This window comes from Artemia sp. Qi Xiang Cuo, chromosome 3 (assembly GCF_049724085.1).
Source record: "Artemia sp. Qi Xiang Cuo chromosome 3, ASM4972408v1, whole genome shotgun sequence".
In the NCBI taxonomy this organism is placed as follows: domain Eukaryota; kingdom Metazoa; phylum Arthropoda; class Branchiopoda; order Anostraca; family Artemiidae; genus Artemia; species Artemia sp. Qi Xiang Cuo.
Genome location: NC_142796.1, coordinates 5,608,382 through 5,632,601, shown reverse-complemented (window position 1 = coordinate 5,632,601; position 24,220 = coordinate 5,608,382). Strand labels below are relative to the sequence as shown.

The following is a 24,220-nucleotide window of genomic DNA, read 5'->3' as shown; positions in this document are numbered from 1 at the left end:
GAGGCACCATAGTTATACTATTTCTTCCATAATTGCCCGAGGAGTTGGAACTATACAAAAACCTCAGTGTATTTCGCCAAAACGAATCAACCATATATGTCTTATCGTCCCATCTTTACATCTTATCTTACCATACATCTTATCTGAAGCAGCACTTTCGAAAATACAACATAACACTCGTGCTATAATTGGGGCACAAGGGGGACGAGTTCTCAGTTTATATATATAATAATTTCTGCTCGTTTTGTGTTGCATATCAGTTTTATTTTTGGTACATTATAAGTTCATTATTGGTTTCATTTTTTATTAAGTCTAATATCTGTTTCTTTTAACTTTAATGTCTGTCTTTTAATATCTGTTTTTATTAACTATAATTGGGGTACGAGGGGGACGACTTCCCCTGTTTATGTATATAATTATTTCTGTTCGTTTTGAGTTAAGCTGAATATCAGTTTTGTTTTTGATGTAGTTGCGAGCAATTTTTACCGTATGTGGATCAAACTTATGAACATGTTGTAACGGGGGATTTGTCCATTATAAAGCATCTTGATCTTCAAAATATAATGAAAAGGGGGGCTAAATTCCGTCTTTCTTAGCGGATAAGCTCAGCATATATTCATAGAGGATTAAAGAATGATTTAAATCTATTTACTGATATATGGTGCAAGAAGGAGCAAGTTACCAAAGACAGGTTTCGAAATTGGATAAATTTTATTTTGACTATTGTACAAAATAGCAGTTATGGAATTAATCCAACATATTTTGAGAAAAATTCAATATTTTATAATGCAAATATGAAACAAGCAATTGCTAATATAAAGAATGAATTTGTAATTGTACCAGTTGATAAAGCTAGCAATAATTTTGCCATAATTTGTCACAAACTCTATTGTGATATTTTATCAAAAGAGTTACAAACAACAAATACATTCGAAAAGGCTCATCTAAAGGATAATAGTTTAATTGAAAATATAGAAGACAAAGTTTTCAAAACATTCAATATTAAAATTAATGATGATGATAAAAAGTTTCCTTTCTTATATTGGACGGTAAAATTTCATAAAAATCCACCAAAACCACGTTTTGGTCCAACCAGAATTGCGGCCACTGACCTATCTTTAATTTTAGGAGAAATTAGAAATAAATTTAAAGCATATTGCTCAGGAATTAAAAAAATTTCTAACTTTAACCCATATTGGAGTGTTAATAACTCGTTACAAGTGATAGATTCTTTGGCTAATGTTTCAGCTAAAAGAGTCGATTCATTTGATTTTACAACTATGTATACAAAATTCTCACTTAATTTAGTATTCGAAATATTGAAAATGGTCATAAAGAAATCTTTTCTTTTTTCTAATATCGGATTTTTGAAAATTGATACTTTTAATAAAAAAAGACCGATGGACGAGTCTCTTTAGAAGTGTTATTAATTCAAGATGCTACAGCTTGGATATGGTATCTGATTTATTGGAAGGTGTTCTGTTTAACACTTTTTTAAAATGTAATGGGGACTTGTATAAAAAAATTGTTGGTATTCTTGTGGGTGGGACTACGAGTCCATTCATAGGGGACTTTTTTATAAGTCAATTAGAATACGAATATATGATAAATAAAATAGTCCAAGCAATGTAAAATATAACCTTTATTAACCTATTATTTTCAAATAATAAAAGATATCTGGACGATCTCTTAGTTATAAATTGTGCAGAGTTTATTGAGATTTCAAAAAATATTTATCCACAAGAGTTAATTCTGGAGCCTAGCTATGTGATAGGACACTCTGACCATTTCTTAGATTTAAATATTAATATTTCAGATAATAATAAATTAGTTTTTAAAATATATAATAAAACGGACGATTTTAATTTTGAAGTAATTAATTTTCCATTCCTTGAAAGTAATATACATTCAAATATTACTTATTCAGCTTATTATTCCCAATTATTTAGGTATACAAAAATAAGCAGTAATTACACAGATTTTAAAAATAGATGTAAAAAGTTGAGCGAAAAACTGATCTTAAGAGGTTTTTCTGCCAAAAAAACTAGTTGGCAATTCAAAAAATTTAGTTTTATGTATCATGAACTTTTAGGTAAATATACAAAAAATTATAAAGAAATACTGAATGATTTTTTAATATAATTTCTCTTTCGCTTTTCTTTTTTGGAATTTTGAATTTGTAGACTGTTTTCAAACAAGCTTGAAGAACTTTAAATCTGTAATTGGTTGCGGATACCAATAAAAGACTTTTTTTTATAACTCACATCTGGCCCAGTCTTCATTTGTTCCAGAATGGTCTTTGCTCAGTGACCTCTGAGATTTTATTAAGGAAAGAATGAAACTCATTTTGTATGTAATTTTGAATAGCTTTACTAGTATACATGTATTTCACAAGTTTTACCTGACATAGGGATACCATATAGATCTTATGATAGAGGCTCCACTGTGCCGGGTAAAGAAAGTAAAGCCTCGAAACCCGTTAAGGCAGGTGGTATTTTTACTGATGAGCCCTAATGGAAGGTTCTACTTGGAAATATTTTACTAGATTTAAGGTGCTTTTACTTGTAAATTTACAACGACTTACATTTATTGATGACGACTTTGCATGGATTTGGACATTTCTATTTGGTTGATGGTTCGGTTATACTGTTTTGTCCTAGGTAGTTGGATAGATGAGTAAGGTCAAAGCCTCGTTCAAGTGCACATTTCTCAATTGCTGGATTAGGATGACAGTCTTTTTTTTCTTTTTTTTTTTTATTGCCGAGTAATTACCTCTAAAACATAATATTATAAATTCATTATTGGTTTAATTTTTTATTAAGTCTAATATCTGTTTCTTTTGACTTTTATTTCATTATTCGTTATAATTTCTGTTTTATTTTTTGCTCTGCTCTAGACATAGCTTCTCTCTTTACTTTCTCTAAAAAATCTTGTTATTTATTATTTAATAATTCATAAGAGATTACATTCACAATTCTGCCAGAACAGATGTGAAAAAGTGAGCGTGGTGCATCATAAATGACCGCAGGAAGTCTCTTGAAGGAGGCGTGGAGTTGATACTCGGAGCTTTGTTGTCACTAAGTTTAAATGAGAATATTTCTCATTTCCTTTTTATATCTTTTTGTTTACCACAGAGTGTCTCTTCTTTACTGACCATAGAGTCTTTTTTTCCAAATATGAAACACTTAGTTGCTAGTGCTCGGAAAAAAACAGGTTTTTCCATAGGCTTCTCGTAATGTGTGGATCAGAACCGTGCGTGCGCGAAGGCGGAGTAAGAATCTTGTGTGGTTTTAAATCTGTGTCACTTATTTTTAATGGAGAGTATATCCTTTGTCGATACTGTATATTCTGTCTACTGTGTTTACTGACGTCTACAGGGATCATTCCTATAGAATAGGTAATTTTGAAGAAATCGGCTTTCGACTACCAGAAAGGGCACTAAAATTTTAAATTTCCAATCGAATGAGCTTTCTCCGAAGTTTCTTACACACAATTACCTCTTCAATCCGAAGGGGTTGAAAAAATGATGGGACTATGGGAATGGGGCTATATACGTGGGAGCTACTTCAGTCTTTGCCTATGATTAATAGCGAAAATAAGTCATATTTTTATTGAAAATTGCGAAAAATAATGATTTGTGATAAAGAGAAATTTCAAAAGAAAGATTTAACTTACTGCTTCATTCTGGTCCCGATAGGGTATTGCAGCAATTTCCCCTGATAAGATCAAATACCAGCTTGTCCCTCGGTCACCTTTTCGGTAAACTGGAAAAAATTAAAATAATAAAAAAGGAATTTTGGTTTAACCGTATCCAAATATATAATAAAACCTTATACCCAATATATTCAAAGTTTCTGCTTTACATTTAGGTACTTGTGCATTATACGGTACCCACAAACGAAGTCATGTTTGGTTAATGCTAATGAAATAAAATAGGATGAATATATAATAGTTTAGAAACAAACTTGGGCTATATATTTGCACATTAGGGCGGTAAGGGGTGAAGCATAGCATATATTAAATACATAACCTAACCTAGCATAGGTTCTTCCTCCCCCTAAACCCCAAAAAAACCCAAAAAACCCCTAAACCCCAAACACAAAGAGAAACCACGCATTACTATCCGTTTATCTAGCAAATACCCGTTTGTCTGGTTTCCTGCCGTATTTCCTTGTACAGTATATAGCGGTGGGTGACATATAATACACAAGTACCTATATTTTCCCCATTTCTTGTGTAAGCGAATTTGGGGAATTTCGAAACGCTCTTAAAAGAAGTATAATATTGCTTTGTAAAATTTTCCAATTCACCTTCTACGCTAATTTACAAACGTATATTTAATGTTTTGGTACTTGTGTCTTATAGCCACCACATTCAAAATCTTCCTCTGAATATAACCGGTTTTTCAGAACATGGGGTGAAATTCATTCAATTTGCGATATGTGTTGATATGAAATAGTGTCTGACCATGGATGTTAAAATGACAATTTGGGATCTGCCAAGGACTGAAGAAAAGGCAATTAGACTTTTCCAGAAAAAACCTAAACTAATCTAATCATAATACCAAATAAATATTTATTTAAAATATAGCTACAATGTAGTTTCCTACCGAGCTGAAGCTAATATTGTCTGGTATAAAGACCATGAAAACCGGTTATTGTCCCTTATGTTCGCGATACAAGATCTTGAGTGTGGTGGCTATAAGAATAAAGTACTGATGTTTTTTCTATCTCTGAAATTTGTGCGTTTTTTTTCACAGAATTTTTATCAATGAAGTAATGTATTTCAGCCCTCTCTGTCAGCGTGAAATGCACTTAGAAGAGTACAAAGATGCAAGAAGTTAAAGAAAAATGAAAGCACTATCAAGAAAAAACTCATGAGAAAAATCACATCTCAGTCACTTAGACAACACAATTAAGCTACACAAATAGGTGGAAAGTCGAGAATATTTTCTCGACGCTTACTGAACCTGTCCACAAGGTGGTCCAATCTGGAGGGAATATCAAACTGGCCTTTAACTCGAGCAAGCAGTCCATACGATTTTCAAAGCTTTTATTTCAACGCTGAGAAAACAAGGGTTTTAGTAGTTTTAACATATTTCAGAAAAGAAAATGTGGAAGTATTTACTAGGCCAACATTGATGGCTACGGCAGATTGTTGAGACGAACCGCAGACGAGAAGCTCAGTTTTAGAGGAGGTGACTTGGAGCCCAATCTCATAGAGACGAGAGCAGGCTAAGTTAACTGCATTTGGGAGAGCTTGGAGATTGTCTGATAGTAGAAGAATGTCGTTTGTGTAACAGAGGTGGCTGGCATCAATATAGGGTTCAATCAGAAATGGAGGAATATTTTTAACAATGGTTCGGATGGCATTATTGAAAAGAGCTGGACCTAGCATAGAGCCGTTTTTCACACATTTCCCTATCAGTGATGGAGTTGCTTAGCTGGCCACCTAGCTGCACCCGTATGGACGCATTGCCGTACCAATTTCATAAAATACCGCAAGGAAAAGTGTTTACTGTACCTCTGAACAGAAAAAGAATAGCCTGTGAATGAATAATGGGGTCAGACACCTTTATGCTGATCGCATACACATACAGATTATTTTTTAGCATCCGATAGCGGTTTAAAATAGCCAAAAACAGTTTGGGTGCGTTTTGCAGACCCAAGCCCTTGTGGAGTCCGAACTGATTGTCTCTATGATCGCACTTTGCGTCGATTTCTTGGAAGATCAGCTTTTCAAAAAGCTTACCAATAGTGGAGCTTACTAATCTTGGAACCTTTGGGTTCGTACACAAACCTTTGGGTTTTTGTCCTTCTTTAAGACAAAGGTACCAAGACTTTCCGAAAGGGGAGCTGGAACATATTGCTGAGTATTACAAGCCTGAAATAATAATGAGAAATAGTGTATAAAAAGCGGTATAGCGGTTAGGATGTATTCAGTTTGTACCCTATTGAATCTTGTGGCTTTACCAAGTTTCATTACACAAATTTGGTTCTGGACAGCTTAAGGTGTAACAAAGACAAAGTTCCTCCGGTGGTCAAGTTTTGATATATGGTGGAGGAGAACAAGTTTATAGTTAGCGGAGAAAAGGTTATAGCTTTTATAACAGCCTTTAGAACATAGAATTTAGAACAAGTATATAAAGCGGAGCAAGTTTATAGTTAGCGGTATCATCGGAGAAAAGCGAGGAAAAAAGCTTTTCCGACGCAGTGACACTGATCGGGTTAGATTGCAAAGAAAAATTTGTTATCAGCTTTGAAACTATCTACCAAAGCTATTGGAGGTTATTTCTTATCTCACGTGTGACCGCATGAACTTACCTATTTTTTCGACACCAGAGAGATTTACGGAACTTACGTTTATTTGACTTCACTATCGAAAAAATAACACCCGAACTGGAACCATCACAAATTTGGTTTCTCAAAATGATTGTATTTAAAACAATAAAATTTTTTGATCTCTAAATTTTGTCTGATGGCCTTCTGCCCCTACTGGGTTGAAGATGTCGGTATTTGGCTAAAAAGAAGTGAAACCAACACTTCACTCAGCCCAGTAACTAATTAATCAGAAATACAATAGTTTTACATCTCTAAGTTTAACAATGGCCTTCTGGCCCTTATTGGACCGAAAATGTCAGTTTTTGGTACAAAACGATGAGACCAACACTTCACTGAGACCAGTAACTAATTAGTCAAAAATACATTAGGTTATATCTATAAGTTTATATCTCTAACAATGGCCTTCTGGCCCTCTTTGGGCCGAAGATGTCAGTTTTTGGTACAAAACGGTAAGACCAGCACTTCACTGAGACCAGTAACTAATTAATCAAAAATATAACAGTTTTACATCTCTAAGTTTATATCTCTAACAACGGCCTTCTGGCCCTCTTTGGGCCGAAAATGTCAGTTTTTGGTACAAAACGGTGAGACCAACACTTCACTTAGACTAGTAACTAATTAATCAAAAATATAATAGTTTTATATCTATAAGTTTATATCTCTAACAATGGCCTTATGGCCTTTTTGGGCCGAAGATGTCAGTTTTGGTATAAAACGGTGAGACCAACACTTCACTGAAACCAGTAACTAATTAATCAAAAATACAATAGTTTTATATCTCTAAGTTTATATCTCTAACAACGGACTTCTGGCCGTCTTTGGGCCGAAGATTTCAGTTTTTGGTACAAAACGGTGAGACCAACACTTCACTGAGACCAGTAACTAATTAATCAAAAATATAATAGTTTTACATCTCTAAGTTTATATCTCTAACAATGGCCTTCTGGCCCTCTTTGGGCCGAAGATTTCAGTTTTTGGTACAGAACGGTGAGACCAACACTTCACTGAGACCAGTAACTAATTAATGAAAAATACAATAGTTTTATATCTATAAATTTATATCTCTAACAATGGCCTTATGGCCCTTTTTGGGCCGAAGATGTCAGTTTTTGGTACAAAAACGGTGAGACCAACACTTCACTGAGACCAGTAACTAATTAATCAAAAATACAATAGTTTTATATCTATAAGCTTATATCTCTAACAGTGGCCTTGTGGCCCTTTTTGGGCCGAAGATGTAAATTTTTGGTACAAAACGGTGAGACCAACACTTCACTGAAACCAGTAACTAATTAATCAAAAATACAATAGTTTTATTTATTTTACATCTCTAAGTTTATATCTTTAACAATGGCCTTCTGGCCCTCTTTGGGCCGAATATTTCAATTTTTGGTACAAAACGGTGAGACCAACACTTCACTGAGACCAGTAACTAATTATTCAAAAATACAATAGTTTTATATCTATAATGTCTTAGAGGTAATTACTTGGCAAGAAAGAAAAATGAGAGAGAGAGAGAAGAAGAAGAAAAAGACTGTTATCCTAATCCAGCAATTGAGATAAATGTGCACTTAAACGAGGTTTTGACCTTACTCATCTATCCAACTACCTAGAGCCAAACAGTATAGCCGAACCATCAACCAAATAGAAATGTCCAAATCCATGCAAAGTCGTCATCAATAAATGTAAGTCGTTGTAAATTTACTAGCAAAAGCACCATAAATCTAACGAAATATTTCCAAGTAGTACCTTTCATTAAGGCTCATCAGAAGAAATACCACCTGCCTTAACGGGCTTCGAGGCTTTACTTTCTTTACCTGGCACAGTGGAGCCTCTACCATAAGATCTTTATGGTATCCCTATGTTAGGTAAAACTTTTGAAATACATGCATACTAGTAAAGCTATTCAAAAATACATACAAATTGAGTTTCATTCTTTCTTTAGTAAAATCTCAGAGGTCACTGAGCAAAGACCATTCTGGAACAAGTAAAGACTGGTCCAGATGTAAGTTATAAAACAAAGTGTTTTATTGGTATCCGGAACCAATTACAGATTTATAGTTCTACAAGCTGGTTTGAAAACAATGTAAAAATTCAAAATTCCAAAAAAGAAAAGCGAAAGAGAAATTATATTAAAATATAATTCAGTATTTCCTTATAATTTTTATATATTTACCAAAAGTTCATGATACATAAAACTAAATTTTTTCAATTGCCAACTAATTTTTTTGGCAGAAAAACCTCTTAAAATCCGTTTTTGACTAGGCTTTTTACATTTATTTTTAAAATCGGTGTAATTACTGCAAAGTTTTTCATACCTAAAGAATTGGGAATAATAAGCTGAATAAGTAATATTTGAATGTATATTACTTTGAAGGAATGGAAAATTAATTGCTTCAAAATTAAAATCATCCGTTTTATTATATATTTTAAAAACTAATTTATTATTATCTTAAACATTAATATTTAAATCTAAGAAATGGTCAGAGTGTCCTGTCCCATTGCTAGGCTCCGGAATTAACTCTTGTGGATAAATATGTTTTGAAATCTCAATAAACTCTGCACAATTTATTACTAAGAGATCGTCCAGATATCTTTTGTTATTTGAAAGGTTATATTTTACATTGCTTGGGCTATTTTTATTTATCATATATTCGTATTCTAATTGACTTAAAAACAAGTCCACTATGAATGGACTCGCATTCCCACCCATAAGAATGCCAACAGTTTGTTTATATAAATTACTATTAAATCTTACAAAAGTATTAAACAGAACCAATTCCAATAAATCACATACCATATCCAAGCTATAACATCTTGAATTAATAGTACTTCTAAAGAAGTTCGTCCATCGGGCTTTTTTTTATCAAAAGTATCAATTTTCAAAAATCCGATATTAGACAAAAGAAAATATTTCTTTATGACCATTTTCAATTTTCGAATACTAAATTAGGTGACAACTTTGGGTACAGAGTAGTAAAGTCAAATGAATCGACTCTTTTAGCTGAAACAATAGCCAAAGAATCTATCACTTGTAATGAGTTATTAACACTCCAATACCGGTTAAAGTTAGAAAAATTTTAATTCCAGAGCAATATGCTTTAAATTTATTTCTAATTTCTCCTAAAATTAAAGATAGGTCAGTGGCCGCAATTCTGGTTAGACACCTTGCTGCCCCAGCAATAAAACATGGTTTTGGTGGATTTTTAAGAAATTTGACCGTCCAATATAAGAAAGGAAACTTTTTATCATTATCATTAATTTTAATATTGAATTTATTCAAAATTATTTCTTCTATATTTTCAATTAAACTATTCTCCTCTATACAAGCCTTTTCGTATGTATTTTTTGTTTGTAACTCTTTTGATAAAATATCACAGTAGAGTTTCTGACAAATTATGGCAAAATTATTGCTAGTTTTATCAACTGGTACAATTACAAATTCATTTTGTATATTAGCAATTGCTTGTTTCATATTTGCATTAAAAAATATTGAATTTTTCTCAGAATTATTTGGATTAATTCTATACATGCTATTTCGTACACTAGTCAAAATCAAGTTTATCCAATTCTGAAATCTGTCTTTGGTAATTTTCTCCTTCTTGCACCATTTATGAATAAATAAATTTAAATCATTCTTTAATCCCCTAAGAATATCTGCTGGCCTTATGCGGTAAGAAAGACGAAACTTAGCCCCCATTTTCATTATATTTTGAAGATGAAGATGCTTTATAATGGACAAATCCCCCGTTACAAAATGTTCGTAAGTTTGATCCGCATACGGTAAAAATTGCTCGCCACTGCAAACCGGTTTCCAATTACTCTCCCTGTCAGGTTTTTTAAGGATTGAATTATAGTTAAAAATCATTTGACCAATCGCTTTTGAAAACTAATATGTTAAAATTAGACTATCTTTATACACCAAATTACATGGAAGGGCATTCTTCACTCTCCGCTGGTTTAAGATTCCGGGTAATTTAATATCTTCTATTTGTTTAGAACTAAAATTAACAGACAAATATAATCTATTTTCTATATTAACAATCTTATCAGCTGTATTATACTTTGATATAAATTGTGATTTAGCTACAATACAAACTGCCTCATGAATAAGTTTAATTTCCAATTTCAAGTTGTATTACTTTTTGGAATCCAGAATATTTCTATTAAATTATTCCTTGATAACTTATTTAAAGATTTTATTAGACTAGCCATTCCATTAGTCTCAAATATCTGACATAAATCGATTAAAAATGCATTTAAATCTAGATAATTCTTTATATTGTTTTTCCTATGTCCTTTTGATCGGCTTTTACGTTTAGTTGGGCAATTAAAAGAAGGGTGATCAGTTAACCCATTAATACAGTTAGCAACTACATTGGACATGTCTCCGTATTTTGTAACTCGATCATTTAGCCCAAAAGGATAAGCGTTACCCAGAGCATGGATCCAATAATCTTCTCGTCTGCGTAATTTATTATTTTTCTCTTCTTTGGGGAAGTTTTCTAGGTCCGGATTTTCTAAAATTGTAATAGTTCGATTAGGTACTGAGCAAGTACCATTATTACAATGTTGAACTAGATAATTGTTAGTTTTTTCTCCGGTAATTGTAGTTTTATGTCCCGAAAACCTCTTATATATGTCGTTAATTGTTTCCCCCGCATATTGTAAATGGCAAATTTTACATTCTAGTAAATAGATAATATTACTTGTTTTACAATTTACATGTCCAGTTAATAAACATTGAAATTTTTATTATATAAAGTGCTTTTAACATAATTTCGTGGGATGAAGTGATATTGACAAAGAAAACAACGACCATTACACTTACTAATATTCGGTAGACCCCTTTGAATATTATCATTACCATTATTATTCAATATAAAATCAGCGATGAAATAGAACCAAAACGACAAATAATACAAAGTCCAAAACATCTCCAGAAGCCAAGCCAAAAGTCCACAAGTAATAAGGTTATTCTAACTAATTATAAAAAAAAGGAACCGTACCTTCAAAAAACACTACCCTAAATAGAGCCTTTGCTTAATACTACCATTTTAAAAAGTAATAAATTAGCCAAATAATCATCAATATCAGATAAAACCTGGACCAGGGTTAAGGTCAGCCGGGGATGATTTTTTGATGATTCCTCCACCAGCACTAGATCCAACCTGGATTCCTATAATGTTTTAGAGGTAATTACTTGGCAAGAAAAAAAATGAGATAGAGAGAGAAGAAAAAGAAAAAGACTGTTATCCTAATCCAGCAATTGAGATAAATGTGCACTTGAAGGAGGTTTTGACCTTACTCATCTATTCAACTACCTAGCACCAAGCAGTATAACCGAACCATCAACCAAATAGAAATGTCCAAATCCATGCCAAGTCGTCATCAATAAATATAAGTCGTTGTAAATTTACAAGCAAAAGCACCTTAAATCTAGCGAAATATTTCCAAGTAGTACCTTTCATTAGGGCTGATGAAATACCACCTGCCTTAATGGGCTTCGAGGCTTTATTTTCTGTACCCGGCACAGTGGAGCCTCTACCATAAGATCTTTATGGTATCACTATGTTAGGTAAAACTTGTGAAATACATGCATACTAGTAAAACTATTCAAAATTACATACAAAATGAGTTTCATTCTTTCATTATTAAAATCCCAGAGGTCACTGAGCAAAGACCATTCTGGAACAAATAAAGACTGGTCCAGATAAGAGTTATAAAACAAAGTGTTTTATTGGTACCCGGAACCAATTACAGACCTAAAGTTCTTCAAGCTGGTTTGAAAACAATGTACAAATTCAAAATTTTAAAGAAGAAAAGCGAAAGAGAAATTATATTAAAATATCATTCAGTATTTCTTTGTAATTTTTTGTATATTTACCTAAAAGTTCATGATGCATAAAACTGAATTTTTTAAATTACCAACTAATTTTTGGCAGAAAACCCTCTTAAGATCAGTTCTTGGCTAAGCTTTTTACATCTATTTTTAAAATCTGTGTAATTACTACAAATTTTTACATACCTAAATAATTGGGAATAATAAGCTGAATAAGTAATATTTGAATGCATATACTTTCAACGAATAGAAAATTAATTACTTCAAAATTAAATTCATCCGTTTTATTATATATTTTAAAGACTAGTTTATTATTATCTTAAACATTAACATTTAAATCTAAGAAATGGTCAGAGTGTCCTGTCCCATTGCTAGGCTCCAGAATTAACTCTTGTGGATAAATATGTTTTGAAATCTCAATAAACTCTGCACAATTTATTACTAAGAGATCGTCCAGATATCTTTTATTATTTGAAAGGTTATATTTTACATTGCTTTGGGCTATTTTTATTTATCATATATTCGTATTCTAATTGACTTAAAAACAAGTCCGCTATGAATGGACTCGCTTTCCCACCCATAAGAATGCCAACAGTTTGTTTATATAAATTACCATTAAATCTTATGAAAGTATTAAACAGAACAAATTCCAATAAATCAGATACCATAAATCACATTCAAGCTATAACATCTTGAATTAATAGTACTTCTAAAGAAGTTCGTCCATCGGGCTTTTTTATTAAAAGTATCAATTTTAAAAAATCCGATATTAGACAAAAGAAAAGATTTCTTTATGACCATTTTCAATTTTTCGAATACTAAATTAAGTGACAAATTTGCATACAGAGTAGTAAAGTCAAATGCCTCGACTCATTTAGCTGAAACAATAGCCAAATAATCTATCGCTTGTAATGAGTTATTAACACTCCAATATGGGTTAAAGTTAGAGAAATTTTTGATTCCAGAGCAATATGCTTTAAATTTATTTCTAATTTCTCCTAACATTAAAGATAGGTCAGTGGCGACAATTCTGGTTGGACACCTCGCTGCCCCAGCAATAAAACGTAGTTTTGGTGGATTTTTTTGAAATTTTACCGTCCAATATAAGAAAGGAAACTTTTTATCATTATGATTTATTTTAATATTGATTTTTTTCAAAATTATTTCTTCTATATTTTCAGTTAAAATATTCTCCTCTATATGAGCCTTTTCGTATGTATTTGTTGTTTGTAACTCTTTTGATAAAATATCACAGTAGAAATTCTGACAAATTATGGCAAAATTATTGCTAGCTTTATCAACTGGTACAATTACAAATTCATTCTGTATATTAGCAATTGCTTGTTTCATATTTGCGTTAAAAAATATTGAATTTTTCTCAGACTTTGTTGTATTAATTCTGTACATGCTATTTCGTACACTAGTCAAAATCAAGTTTATCCAATTCTGAAATCTGTCTTTAGTAATTTTCTCCTTCTTGCACCATTTATCAATAAATAAATTTAAATCATTCTTTAATCCCCTAAGAATATCTGCTGGCTTTATCCGGTAAGAAAGACGGAATTTAGCCCCCATTTTCATTATATTTTGAAGATCAAGATGCTTTATAATGGACAAATCCCCCGTTACAACATGCTCGTAAGTTTTATCCACATACGGTAAAAATTGCTCGAAACTACAAACCGGTTTCCAATAACTCTTCCTGTCAAGTTTTTTAAGTATTGAATTATAGTTAAAAATCATTTGACCAATCGTTTTTAAAAATTTATATGTTAAAATTGGACTATCTTCATACACCAAATTACATGGAAGGGCATTCTTCACTCTCTGCTGGTTTAAGATTCCGGGTAAATTAATATCTTCTATTTGTTTAGATATAAAATTAACAGACAAATATAATCTATTATCCTTATTATCAATCTTATCAGATTTATTATACTTTGAAATAAATTTTGATTTAGCTATGCTCTTTTTATTATATAAAGTGCTTTTAACATAATTTCGAGGAATGAAGTGATATTGACAAAGAAAACAACGACCATTACACTTACTAATACTCGGCAGACCCCTTTGAATATTATCTTTACCATTAATATTCAATATAAAATCAAAAATCAAATAAATACCACCTGCCTTAATGGGCTTTGAGGCTTTACTTTCTTTACCAGGCACAGTGGAGCCTCCACCATAAGATTTTTATGGTATCCCTATGTTAGGTAAAACTTGTGAAATACATGCATACTAGTAAAACTATTCAAAATTACATACAAAATGAGTTTCTTTCTTTCCTTATTAACATCCCAGAGGTCACTGAGCAAAGACCATTCTGGAACAAATGAAGACTGGTCCAGATGTAAGTTGTAAAACAAAGTGTTTTATTGGTATCCGGAACCAATTACAGTTTTTGGCTAAGCTTTTTACATCTATTTTTAAAATCTGTTTAATTACTGCAAATTTTTGCATAACTAAATAATTGGGAATAATAAGCTGAATAATATTTTTGGATTTTATTCTAATTTTTTATTTCTTCTCTTTATTTAAATTAAATTCAGCTATAACTCAAACTTCCTTCTGAATCTCCTATCTGATAGATGTCCTTGTCTTGTTCCAGTGTTTGTTTTTCTTTTTTTGTTGTTGTATGTGCTTGAATCTTTTATTGTATGTGTTTTCTAATTGTATGCGCTTCATAAAAGTGTATTATTTTGTTTTGTTGGCTCATTACAAGAAAAGCTCCTTGGGCTTAGTATACGTTTTGTATTTTTTAAGTATTAATAAATTAAAGTTTGAAGTTGAAGCCGCCTTGTTTTTGTTCACAAAATTCTATCGTTGTTAATTCCCTCGTCTAACAGTAGATAAAAAGTAAAATTTTACGAAACAGAAGTTTTTGAACCGGCACTCACGTTTCGAACAAACTCACATCAACAAATTTAAATTGAAATTGTCTCACGGCCACGGGTTAGCACTTATTGCAAAGGCAAAGATAGCGATAGTCTGAGCCAATGTAGGCGTCCACGAGTAAAGGAATAAAAAGTAAACTTTAAACAGTGGTATATGTATCACGGAAAAAATCCTTATATTTGTAAACTATTGTTATGTAACTTAACTGTGCCTTATAGTAACATTATTATTCGGATAGTTAGAGTTGTCCCTAGATATTCTGATAATTCCCTAGCTAGATATGATAGGGCAAATATGAATGTCTGTTTGTTTTGATAAAACAATAAAAATAATGAGGGAGATTATATTGGATTTCCCTCTTACAGAAAACAATTTTCTGAAGACAACAATCACAATACAATTTAAGCAGATGGCTATATAACTGCAAGTCGTTAAGGTTGTACGATACGATTGCTGCTAATTAGCTATGAAGAAGAGAGCATACTGTAAAGAAGTATAGGGGTTTATCCTTTGGTGACTATTATCAACGTGTTCAGGAAGCGGTCCTTTAGTTTACTCTTCAAACTTTGAATAGCAGGGTTTCCAGATGTCACCTCGGCCAAATATAGATTTATTACAACACTTCAGTGAAGTTTTTATGCTTATATTTTTATTTTGTTATATTTCTTTTGATTTTTTGTATATCTTATTATACTCTTTTTTAGTATTTCGCATTACATTTAGCTGAAGACAACTATTAGGCATAAAGCATAAATAAAATATTCACTTAGACTTGTATTTTAATCACTGTTTTCAGAAAATTCCCAATCCCTTTTAGCTTCATATCTGAAAAAAAATGGAGAATGAAGAAAAACTTACGAGTGACACCATCTCCTAGCTCTTCAAGGTACGCAAATGCAGATAACCTCCTTAGAAATCCCACAGAAAAGCGATCAAGACTTTTCCACTTTCTTAAGCTGTCAAATAAAACTTCACATTCTTTGCTTGATCTATCTCTCGGCCTGGAATAAAAAATAACTTTAGTTTCTTTGGGAACGATTTTGCTTTAAACTCATGGAACTACGTGACTAAAAGTACACTTTAGAAAGGTTTTTAAATGCAAATGAACAATACTTGTATCTACAGATTCTAATAATAGAATGTAGTTATTCTTGACTAGTTATGCTTGAGCCTATTTTGGAACAATGAAATATAAACTAAAAAGGAAAAATTAGCTACAGTAAACACTGAAAGAGGGAAACAGCGGTGATAACCTTGTCGTGGTAACCATGATAGTATTATCTACAAATAGGGTTTACCACTACTAATCTCAGTCACCGTACTACCACTGCCTGTCCTGCATACTGTCTGCCCCTGAGGCAGGGTATTTTGTGAAATATGGTGATGAGATAAGTTGTAATGAATCCAGCCATGGCTGTAAAAATCATGCTCTGGATTTAACCCCAGTATACATTGTAAGCACCAACCGTGGCACAAAAAAAACATCTTTGGATGAGCAACTCGACATGGGAGTAAGAGGTTTTCTTCCTAGTACTGGTTCTAAAGATCAAGTTCTACTCGCTGTTAATGGTTGACGAATCGTGGGTGACTCTGTCTCTCTTTTATTTGACAGATATTACCTGCCCAAGTTAGTCTAAATCTGGCGTGGAGAGGACTCAGGAAGGGGGTGAACAATGGTAGACATCTTGACACTACCAAGACTGGCTCTTCTACAAAAGCGAAAAAGGAATTAGACAAGCCCTATTCCAGAACTCTGCACCCTAGGGGGCACCAATATCCCAGTGACTATTGGGTCTTTTTTCATGGTCGCAATGGAATTTTGCAGGTGGAGTTATGACTCGGTTTTGTGAGTCAACCAATAATAGTAACAATGCGAGAGGAGAACAGAAATGGAGACCCCTTATTTTTTTGTGCTTTTTCAATGACTATGAGCTCCAGTACAGTGACCATTTAGAATTTCTACAAACAGTTTTTTCTTATGGGAGGGATGGAGCTTCAAAAAGTGCGTTCACTAAAACCACTTCTTTAAACAGTAAGCAGAGTTTTATTTTAAGATCACTGTCTTAATGGCAATTATTTAAAACTTATGAAGCATGAGTACTCAAAACCTTTTCTTTGTAGTTCCAGAAGAGACAGTGCGAACTAAAATCTCTATTAAATTCCTCTTTTCCCTAGCTTCCATATTCAAAATATCGTGTGAACACGGCTCATTAAACTAACTTTCATACAAGCATCCCAGAACTGGCCGAAACAATATATTTTTTAACTATTATTCACGTATATGTCGCTAAGATTAGTTTAACCTTCCTAAATTGGTATCAAAATAATATATCGACTCTCCATATAATATTGAATGTCTTCAAAAAACTTTAAAGAACAAGTTTGATGAAAATGATGATCATGGCTGAATTGTCTTCTTAGCATTTTTTTTTTCAATTGGAACAATCATCCGATTATCTAGTATAGCTTCCAAATTGTCAGTGGAAAATTACGATATAGAAGATATGTAACAGTTCTATATTTAGGAAGTTAATTTAATTAATTGATTTTATGCTTGGGCTAACCCTTACACTTTGGGTAGAGGCCCATCCCAAAGATGGGCAAAGAAGGGCTCAACATTTTTCTCTTTTCAAAAGGGTTGAAACTCACACCACTAAGTTTCTGAACTAAAAGAACCCAAATTGGGAATGAAAATAAAAACATTTTCTGCTCTCCTGGATGTCGTCCCCTACCGGGGACGGCGTAGCACGGTTTGATCTCTTTTGGTCCAACTTTTGGTCCACTGGACCTAAATGACCTTAGTGAGGACAACAAATTTTGAAAAAAAAACTTCGGTTGTATCGATTCTTAGTACAAAAAAAATTGTTTTTTTCGTTGATCCACTTGAAAATTTTAGAATATGTAGACAAGGCCAAGGGAGTCTCCATTAAGACTCAAAATTAAGAAAGCAAGTCTGGTTGTAATTATTATTGGTCTCCAATTTTTTTCTTTCAAGACGACAAAACAAAACTCTTTTTTGTAAGTGACCTTAAATGTATTTACTTAAATAAACAAACAGTTATAAAAAGATCGAACATGAAAAGACTACATTAAAAAATGGAGAATTAAGATAGATGTTGATTATGAGGTATCTATAGGATGGCTGTAAACCTATGGAAAACGAAAAATGTATGGATATTTCCCGTCCATGTGAAGAAGTAGACATGGAATATGATGGTTTGAATTGGTTAAGTGAAAATTTATATGTCCACGTATGTTTTGTAAAATTAAGAAAAATGGTATGTCGATTTGAATGAAGAAGACGCCACATGTAGTTATGAATTTAATGGTAGCAGTGGGCGCAAAACAAGTAAAAAAAAGATAAAAAGTCACGGCATCATAAAGTTTAAGAAAGTATACCTTCCCCTTGAAAGCTAAACATCTTAGGGTATAGCTTAAAAGTGTATCTGCCTGAAGGGTGTAGTTGAAAACACAACAAAATAAGCCAAAGGATAAGAGTAACTTACAAGAGTAGAAATTGGCGCTAGCGTCGACAAAAAAAAACTATCCACGCCATCTAGCGCCTGGTGACAGCATCACCTAGTGCCTTAGTATTTTTTCATGCTTCGTAATCGTTTTTTGTCAGGAACTGAGATCAGACACTTATTACTGTTTGCTGAACTTACTGATCTGCTTGCACTAATATTGTAGACATGTGTCTCAGAGGCTAAGAAGCAATACAAAATTTTTGTTCGTTTTAAGTTTCAGTTTCGCTATTTTGTAATTGTCAAAAACCGCTTATTAAGCTGCTCTCAGAAATAGGATCAACAGAGTGATGTATGGCTAATCTTACTTCGGTAGTCTACATCTATATTGTCCAGCCGATCCTCCTTTTGAGAACAGCTTAGCAAGCAGTTCTTAGGACTTTATCTTAGATGTTCGGAAATGTCAGATACGATCTTCAGTCGTGAAAGAGACATCATATTTTGTTTTAATATTTATTTTTCTCGCATTCTACCTTCTTTTCTATCAACAGAAATGCGTTTTTCGTAATCCACGAAGCCGCTTTTTGCTTGTTTGTTTTTTGAACCCTCCCCCGTTCGCTCTTTCACAAATTCAATTGAACTTTCGCAAATTCATTAGCCGAAATTATTTGACCAAAGGAATTCCTCCGTACCATAAAACACGTTTACAAAATGAATAACAAAAATACTCCCCCCCCCCTGGTGCCAAGATGTTTTTCCCGTTTTAAATAACCTCTTCTAAGCGCGGATTCGACAATTCAAAATACATTGTGTAACACCCTAATCAGAGTGTTTATATTTAGTTTATATCTAAAAATAATTTGGAATATCTAATTTGGAGGAAAGTAACAATTCTCAATTTTTTTTCCAAATATAAAAAAAAAATACTCAGCCGACTTAAAACGCCCATAATAGTGAAATGAAATCTGATTGTGTGAAATGGCTACGCGGGAACTTACACAACCACATACATTTTCAAAAACTAGGTATCGGGAACTCAAGTTTTAACGGAAAACATATGTCCATATGTTTATATAACATATATCATATATAACATATTCAGCTATACAGTTTCTGGTACTAGTGGGTGTCAAATTCAAAAAGAAGAAACATGGGTGAAAAATAACAATTAAGATTCAGAATTAAATTATCTTTTTTAATTAAATTAAAAATTAAATAAAAAAAAAATAAATTAAATTTTCCTTTTGATGTCCTTGGTAATTCATTAAACTACATATTTATCGCTTTAATTTTTATTATATTTTGCAGAGGATGACTATGAATCGCTCCCTGGATCCGCCACTGTAAAAATATATGATTATATAGCCAGGTTTATCTACCCTGTGGTTCTAGAGAGATGATTTAAACGAATTTTGTCGAAAATTACTGCGACATGTTCTATAAGATCTTCAGAAAGCTGATGCCTGACAACACAAAAGTTTAAAATGGGGTGCACATAAACACGAAGTTGTATTAGTCTATTAATTTATCTATTAATTTATTAATTTAATTAATTTATTAATTTAGTCTATTAATTTATTTGTGCCAGGGTGTTTGAATTGAACACAAGGTGGGAAAGATTTAGAAACCCATGCATCAAAACCTGCATCTCGTAACTGGGCTCGCTTATTAAATAAAATTTTATAATTAAAATTGTTGAAAATTAATAATGTGTAGCGTGTCATCTTTTGGATTACTAGAGTTGATCGGCCTTGGTTGCCAAAAAAAATCGTACCCTACCTAAAACGCTAAAAACATTGAAAATGGAATTTGACAGCCTGGATAGGGTTTGTGGAATTTTCCTACCCAAATATTTCTAAAAAAAAAACTAAGAAGCATCAGGAGTCCCAATTTTACGAAAAAGACCTCCGAATGCCGCTATGTCCTTTTCAGTATTAGCGGGTGTTAAATTGAAAAAAAACAAAACGTGGGTAAATGATCAAAAAAAGAGCCAAGGACATACTATACGAAACAGCTAAAGAATGTGAAACTTTTCTTCGTTTTCTAAGCCTTACCACCAAGGCCGTATCCATTGGATGGCTGGAGGATAGGGGGTTTGAACCCTTCCCCCAAAATGTTTGTCCAACTTAATAAAAATAATACTTAGTAAAACATAATAAAAATGCATGTAAACAAATTATTGATCTGTTTTAAGTTTTTTATTGTCACCCTCCTGTCTTCCCCCCAAAAATTCCTGGATAGGGCCCTGCTCAGCACTTCTGTTCGTCTTTTAAATTTCTTGTTCTGTTGTTTAATTGCGAGTCTAGACATATCGTTAATTCTGAGGCATCCATTAGTTCTCTTAATTAGAACATCTTGTTAATCCAGTGTTTTATTGCAATTTTTGTGGCACTTAAGTTCTATTAGGGTCTCAAGAAGCCGTTTCACATTTTATTTGTCAAAATTTTAATTGGGGAAACGAACAAAAATTCAAAGGAACTAAAAAAAAGCTTTCTCAAATATTGATTAAACTGTTTGTCACGAAGCATTGTTCGGCGAAAGATAAATTTCGTTTCAAAGTGCGGGTTTAAAGCGGTCGGTACCCCTCTTATGTTTAGGGTAATCTTGGATCTGGTATTAAAAACGAGTAATAATAAATAATTCGGTACTTGGGTATTATATGTGCCTTTTGAAAAAGTCAAGTTTGGTTAATGCTAATGAAATAAAATAAAATAGGATGAATATATAATAGTTTATAAGCAAATTTGGGCTATATATTTGCACATTAGAGGTGGGGGGGGGGGTAAAGCATATAATATATTAAATAAGTAACCTAACCTAACCTAGGTACCTCCCCCCCCCCGAAACACCAAAAAACAACAGTTTAAATATCGTATACGCCATGAAAACCACGCTATCATTGTACTACTCTATAGCGGTTAACCCGTCAAAAACGGGTTTTTTGTGACTGGTTTTCTTGTAAAGGCCCATATAGTGCCCAAGTACCAACAATTCTTTTAAGTAAAACAAAAATAATTTATGTGAGGGGAGATGATCCCTCCTAACTCTCCGATCTTTGCATTGAAATTATAATTTTCTCTCCAATACATTAAAGACGACTTTACTTTGGAATTTGGCGAAATCGCGAGGGCAATTGAAATGAGGGAAAAAGTATTTTTGCAATTCCGCAAGAGAAGAACAGGTTATTGACGTACATTTACTATAAAACAATAAAGTTTTCAGTTTAAGCTAAATGTCGTAAAAGACAATTAGTAAATATACTACTTATTTACAGTTAGTATATTTACAATTAGTAAATATACTTTGCGATTACCCATTAGCTACATTTATTGCACTCATAATGTTTTCAGTAAAGCCCTCTAAACCTTTATCGTAAGGAGCGGGAGTCCCTCATTCAGAGAATAATTTTTGCTCATTTAATCTCACTATTTATGTGCATTTGAAAAAAAGTTTTTTTTTTCATTTGGCTTGAATAGTCTGTATTCTGTACTGATTTTAATGTTATACTTGAACTCCAGAGATGGAAGCTTAAAATGGCGTGAACTTGGTTTGAAAAGCGTATTTCAACACTAAGCTGTTTCCTATTTTCCATATAGTATGTTCTACTGATTTCTGTGCATCTTTCATCAGATTAAATAAAAAATACAATTTTTTTTTAGCTGAAAGTACGGAGCAACATTAAAAATTAAAACGAACAGAAATTATTACGTGTATGAGGGAGTTACCTCCTCCTCAGTACATCGCTCTTTACGCTAATGTTTGAATTTTTGTTCCAATTAGTTAAGAATGACTCCTGATACACAAGGACCGTTTAATTAGAATAATTAACTTTTTACAAATTCAAAAAACACTTTAGCGTAAAGAGCGACGTCCTGAGGAGGGGCCAACCCTCTCATATAAGTAATAATTGCTGTTTGTTTTAAGTTTTAATGTTAATCCTTACTCTCAGTTGAAAAAACTTGTTTTTTTATTCGATTTCTGATAGTTTTTTAATTAATGCTGGAAAATCCAGCTCTCCTCCCATGGAAAATTCATTCCTTTGCGAAAACTCCTCCATGGACAGATCCGCCCACAGAATTGCCCTTACCAGAAACCCCTCCCAAAATGTCTTTATACTTCCCAGTAGCCAATACTATGTGTAGGCAATGGGCAAAGTTCGTAACTCGCAGCCCCCCGGGGGAGGCGGGGGGTCAAGTCATCCTCAAAGACATAGTTACTGGATCTTTCCACCATGCTGAAGAAAATTTCTATCTCAAAATTTTGATTTCCGATCGAACGAGCCCTCTTCCGACCTTCTAGGATCACAGGCTCCGTACGATCATCCCCTGGGAAACAAAAAAACAAATAAACAGGCATCCGTGATTTTGCTTCTGGCAAAAAAAATCAAAATTCCTTATTTTTGTATATAGGTGCTTGAAACCTCTACAGTAAGTTTCGCTAATATTCTGAATCTCATGGTGTGATTTTCCTTAAGATCACTTGATTTCTTAGGGGTGTTTCCCCCCTTTTTTAAAAATTAGGAAAATTTTCTCTGGGTCCTAACTTTTGATGGATAACATTAAACTTCATCAATTTTATATATTTTGAATAAGCATCAAAATTTGATTCTTTTGACACATCTATTAGCATCAAGACTCTGTTTCTTAGAGTCTCGGTTACTATTGAGCCGCATCGCTCCTTACTTACAGTTCGTTACCACGAACTACCTGATTCAGCACGGAGAAGATAAAACAACTTTCCCATGCTTTTCAAGACATGCTTGAAAAGCATTTTGCTTGTCTATTTTCAAAAATTTACCTTATATCTTAATTCCGATTAATCGATCGTAAAAACTACGCTGGAAAAATTAACATACCCCGTGTCGCCATATTATGAGTGGACCATATTACAAATATATATCATATTATTATCATCGTTTTGTACATATAGCCGAACTTGGTAAAAAAAAAACAAATGTTATGCCTAGACCCCGGCGCCGCGCCGATGAGGGAAGTCCGGCGGCGGCGGGGCAAAAAACAGCACGCCGCGCCGCGCCGCCGGTAAGATGTCGGTGGCACGCTGCCGGTAAGATGTCGGCGGCGCGCCGCCAACGTGATCAATGTTGACCGCAAACATTAATGTTTTCATCAGTCTTTCTCAAATCACAGCTTAAATTTACAACAGATTCGAGCCTATTCATGAGTTCTAAAATTCACAAGTCGCTGGCTGGAAACTGTTCTTCTTCGCTATTCCTCAAGAGAAGTAGAAATGTGGTAGAAAAGAAATTAATGTGGCGTTTCAGAACCCTTGCATAATACGAGTAGTTGAATTATCTATTAGTTATGTATTCTTAACAAAAATAATTATCAAAATTAGTAGTTTTCTTCATCGAGCATTGCTGCATATACAACATCAAATACCGTATCACAAAATTCGTCAGTTATCTGGGTAAAAACTTTGAATATAACTTTGAACTTAGAAGCTTAGTTTTTTCATAATGCCCTTTGCCTATATCTGTCTTATCCCCTTAATAATCTTTTAAATGACTGAATTTGATATTGATTGTTGTTTTTTTTTTGGTCGTTTGGATTATTTAAAAGACTTCTTGTATTAAAAACTAGTTTATAATTACAATTTTAAAAAAATGAACTTTAAAGTTTTTTGTCTTCTTTATATAATATATGTCATGAATGCTA

General features: G+C 32.9%; 1 protein-coding gene across 1 annotated transcript in view; it reads right to left on the bottom strand.

Annotated features, from left to right (window-relative positions):
* Epac (Exchange protein directly activated by cAMP) overlaps positions 1-24,220 on the bottom strand; it is a 230,554-nt gene that overhangs the window by 169,310 nt on the left and 37,024 nt on the right. The window contains exons 2-3 of the mRNA XM_089085794.1: positions 15,940-16,082; positions 3,676-3,764 (exon numbers count right to left, since the gene is read on the bottom strand). Coding sequence (XP_088941920.1) covers positions 3,676-3,764; positions 15,940-16,082 — 232 coding nt within the window. The remainder of the gene's footprint in view (positions 1-3,675; positions 3,765-15,939; positions 16,083-24,220) is intronic.